At 43.8% G+C, this 4,435-nt stretch overlaps 1 protein-coding gene across 1 annotated transcript; it reads right to left on the bottom strand.

Annotated features, from left to right (window-relative positions):
* Positions 1-90: 90 nt before the first annotated feature.
* MBD4 (methyl-CpG binding domain protein 4) lies at positions 91-4,177 on the bottom strand (the record flags this gene model as incomplete). Its single annotated transcript, XM_010289316.1, has 6 exons — positions 91-175; positions 809-912; positions 1,542-1,691; positions 1,970-2,104; positions 2,730-2,820; positions 3,868-4,177. Coding segments are annotated over 6 exons (868 nt in total), but the record flags the coding sequence as incomplete, so codon positions are not given.
* Positions 4,178-4,435: the final 258 nt, after the last annotated feature.

Here is a 4,435-nt window from a genome sequence, read left to right as displayed (position 1 = left end):
CGGTGTCACGCAAACGCTGAACTTAAGACCCGGAGGGTGGGAACACCACCTCAGAGACAGCCACGGCACCGAGAGACGAGCACAGTCCTGGCTTTTCTCAGTCGATGCTCAGTCGCTCCCGGTTCTCCCAGAGCCATGCGTGGTACACGTTTAACTTGTGGTCCTGCGGCTGCACCTAAAACACGGTGGAAGTGTTCGACGTTTATTAAAACACCTTCTCTTCAAACACCCCACCGCTCTGATGTATTTCCCCTCCCAGCCCAGGACATCCATACCTCACTGGGAGCCGTGCCACCGCAGCCCGACCTCGCCTCTGCAAGCCGAGGAGCATGGTGCTTGGTCAGCCCCAAAACCACCCACCCCAAGGAATCGGGAGGGGGTTCTACGCCCAAGAGCAAAACTGTCCCTCGCCTGCCCCACAGCTGTCCTCCAGGAGAGGAGCCCAGCACAGCAGAGGCCCCACCAGCCCTGATCTCGGAGGGATGCCAGGATCTGGCTGGCAGGAAACAGGGAACCGGTCCTTAACCAGAGCAGGGAAGAGAGTCTCACCCCCATATCAAGAACTCAGTGAAAGTGAATAATTACGGGGTGGGGGAATCAAGGCGACACACACCTTCATTTACAGGTTCAGACTTGTAAAAGGTACATTCTGGGAGTCCAACCTACTGCCGATATAAAAATTGCTTGGGTTTTCTTTTTTTAATCCAAGGGAGTCCACAGGTGCAAGCTCAACGAAGCCAAAGGACAGAGCTCCTCGGCCAGCAGCGCTCAGTGGCCCAAGTCCCAGCAGCACGGCCACACCACCCACCTCTTTCCATTCGTTCACACAGAAGATTCTGTAGGAGTCGTTCCCATACTTCCCGATCCCGTGCAGCTCAATGGGGTACTTCCACCGCTTGCTCAGGTACTCATCTGCAACATACAGTCACAGACTTCACTGCCTGCGGGCAGGCAGGTCGCAGAAAGCAACTCTGGACAAAATGATTCTCTGCTGTTTTAACACATCTCTGCTTTGAAACATTTTAAATGAAAAACACAAGTTTTAGCAATTTCCTGGAGAAAGTAGGTGATGAATCCCTGTGGGGTATATCTTAAGCACCTTTTAAACAAATCACTGCAGGTAAGTTTTAATCAAATCTCTCTTCTCAGAGCTCACAGAGGGATACTTAGAATATAAGTAGAGAAAATATCAGAATCATAGAAAAATTCCATCTGGAAGGGCTTTCTGGAGGTCACCTGATGCAAAGCACAGCACAGCCACCTTATCACAGTGCTGCTCAACACAGAATCAGTCTTGCATATGTTTGTATCTTGTTCCACTCAAAGGTCTCTTGCAGAACTCATTATTTCATTCTCATTTAAGACAACAGGATCAGCAGCTTTGCACACGTTAAGACTAACACATCCCAAAGCTGCATAAAATAAACCATCACCACCATTTGCCAAACAAGGGAAAGTCACAGAGCGCTGTTTGAAAATAATGCTGTTTGCCTTGCTAGTATAATTTAGATCATTCCATAGACACCTTCAGGAAAACCTACCTGAGAACTTGATGATAGTTTTTGCTCTGAGTTCATAGAGGCCGAGAGGTTTGAGCAGCTCTGACATTTCTTTCCTGTCTGCAGTCCTGGCTATTTCAGGAGAAGGATACTTCTTAAGGAACTCCCAGAGCACAGGAATTGCCATTTTACCTAGTGAAAGAAATAATCTTGAACAGAAGACCATGCAGGTAGTTCTCTTTTTTGATTATCTATGTATGCTTTTTCAAGTGAGATTTTTCTGAGGCAAGAGTTGCAAACTAAAGTTTTGGGTTCTTTTTGGGTTTTTTGTTTGTTTGTTTTTTTAAACACTGACATAAGTTAATATACTTTTATTCTTTCATTAATGCCATTTAAAAAATGGCAGCTGTTCTGACCCTATAACACTGCCCCAACATTTACACAACATGAAACTGTATTATTCTCTTTACCTGAAGTTTTATTGAGAAATATGGTTGCAATGAGAAGTTTCCATGGATCATGAAAAAGTGTTTCTTGAACCAGATTAAAAGGAGAACGTGGAGGAGTCCATTTTCTGAAGGCCTTCCTTCTAGGTGGGCTGGGAGCTATACAAAGAGGCAATACAGGAAAATTTATTGGGCAGTAAAGGATGTATTTACCTATTTAAGTGAAAATAATTTTTAAAAATTAAGACCTTATGAAGCAGATTCATCTTTGTGGGGGCACTATATGTGGATGGAGCAATGTCAATTCACACAGAAATTTTACACAACTGCAAGGGACTATGCGTCCCCTGGCACAGACTGCAGTAAGAGTCAAGGCTGCCTGCATGTGCCCCTGTGTTCCATGGTACATGTATTTTCTGAGGAGACAGGCCCTCCCCAGCTACCACCATGCCCCTGTGCAGGTGCAGAGCAGCAGCCACAGGGTACAGGGTTTCCCTCTGACAGGGAAAACACCTCAGCGGTCTGAAGAGAACTTCCCCAAAGCCCATTCACCCCGTCACCTCACAGGTGCTAAAAGAGCTGCTGAGGCATTTGATACCAGCCTTAATGGTTGTTTGCAAGGGACAAACCACCAAGGTTTAAAATGGGACAAGATCAGCACTAGTGCAGTAAGCTGAGCTCTCTGATGCCACCTAAGCATGGCCAGCCTAAAACTGGAACAGATTTTCCATAACATCATTTGATCTTGAGCCATCCTATTCCCGTTCCCTACAGAATATTATACCTTCTTTACTGTATTTACTTGAAAAATATGGACTCGTTTTCCTCTTACGCACTTGTGTTCGTGGGATAGACTCTTCTGTAAAGAAATAATACTTTAGCATTAAAAAGAAGAAAACCCAAATATTCTGCTGTCACGTTTCATACACCATTTCCACTTTATGTTGTGATGGAAATGCAAGGATTTCTTGTAGGTGTATGCAACAGAGATGTGCTTTAGAGTCACTCCAGTACTCTCTATATTTCAACTCTACGATAAAAATCTTCGGAAGATAAACTGTTTCTTTGCCACAGTTTGAGGAAACAGATTGTAGCACATGAAATAAGCTAAAGGTAGCCTTTTCTATGAACCAAACTGACCAACTGTGCAACAACATTAAAAGAGTGCAGCAAAGGTAATGAACATTATTATATTATACTAAACAGCTAAAGAGATCAGTAGAGTAAGTTCCAGTTGTGAATAAGTCTGCATTAAGTTAAATCCTGTTGGATAAAGAAATGAGACAGATTCAGACATCAAAGCAGTTTCACCCGAAACAGAATACTTTGCTCATACTGTTAGGAGAACCCCTGGCAGAACGTTAAGATAATATTCTGTGAAAAAACACACAAATACCTGGTGGCATTTTATCTGCTGTGAAGCTTTTCTTGTCACGTGGCTGCAAGACATTAGCGTCCATTTTGGTGTCAGAACTAAAATCCTGGCTACCTGGATTCCCTTGCTCTGCCTCTTTCCCCATTTTCAATCCACTGGTTTTGTCCTCAGATTTTGCAGAAGAGGCATCATTAGAACTCGTCTCCATACATTCCTCCTCTGCTAGGCTCTCCAACGCCCTTTGCGAGCGTGTTGTCAGTGACCTTATACGTGACTTGGAAATTCTTAACAGAGTTTTTCCCGCATCCATAGGGTCTGCATTCTGATCATCCATGCCCCAACTATCAGTGACACACATGTCTGTCCTTCTACAGAGTTTCTTGCTTTGAATACACTCTGTTTGCTGTTTGTTACATATTCTTCTCTGCCTTTTATTTTGGGTATTATCTTGATTCCTCTTTTCTGAGCTCTTTCCAGTTTTCTTATTCTGAGCACTTTTTCCACCTGCCCCCTGTTTTTTGGTTTTCAAACAGTCCTCTGGATTTACGCCTTTCATGATCACATCTTTGCTTTCCAGAGTGGATGTAAGGTCTTCCAGGCGTTCATTTCCAGTCTGAATATTTTGAATTCTATCCTCTTCACCATTTTGTATGCAGAGGTCTTGCACTTGACTGTGACAATCCTCATTCCCTAAAACAGCTCTCGCTGCTTTTGTGCCAGCCCTTTTCCCCCTCGAACAGGTACTCCTCTGATAACAAGCCGTAAAATCAAAATCTTCTGCTTTTAGTGTTGTCTCCCCAGTTTTCCGAAAATACTCCACAAGTGCACTTTTCGATCTTATCTTATTTCCCTCAGGACTGTGGTACGAAAGAAAAGCAAATTAGTGATGATTTCTTCATTCTCTCGCTCTTCACTTAAAAAACTATTCTAGTATTTAAAAAAACAAAACAAGCAACAAAAATAGTTGACAGCATCATGTCTATACAAGGTTCTGTGACTTTCCCAGGAAAGGCTTACACAAAGAGTTCACAGATAATCCCCCACACGCCACGCACTTCATCTCATGAACTCCACGTACGGCCTACACGTGCATTTACATGCGACCGCGCACTACC

This window comes from Phaethon lepturus, unplaced genomic scaffold (assembly GCF_000687285.1).
Source record: "Phaethon lepturus isolate BGI_N335 unplaced genomic scaffold, ASM68728v1 scaffold52636, whole genome shotgun sequence".
NCBI lineage: Eukaryota > Metazoa > Chordata > Aves > Phaethontiformes > Phaethontidae > Phaethon > Phaethon lepturus.
The sequence above is the reverse complement of the archived record's forward strand: the minus strand, read 5'-3'. Positions and strand labels throughout refer to the sequence as shown.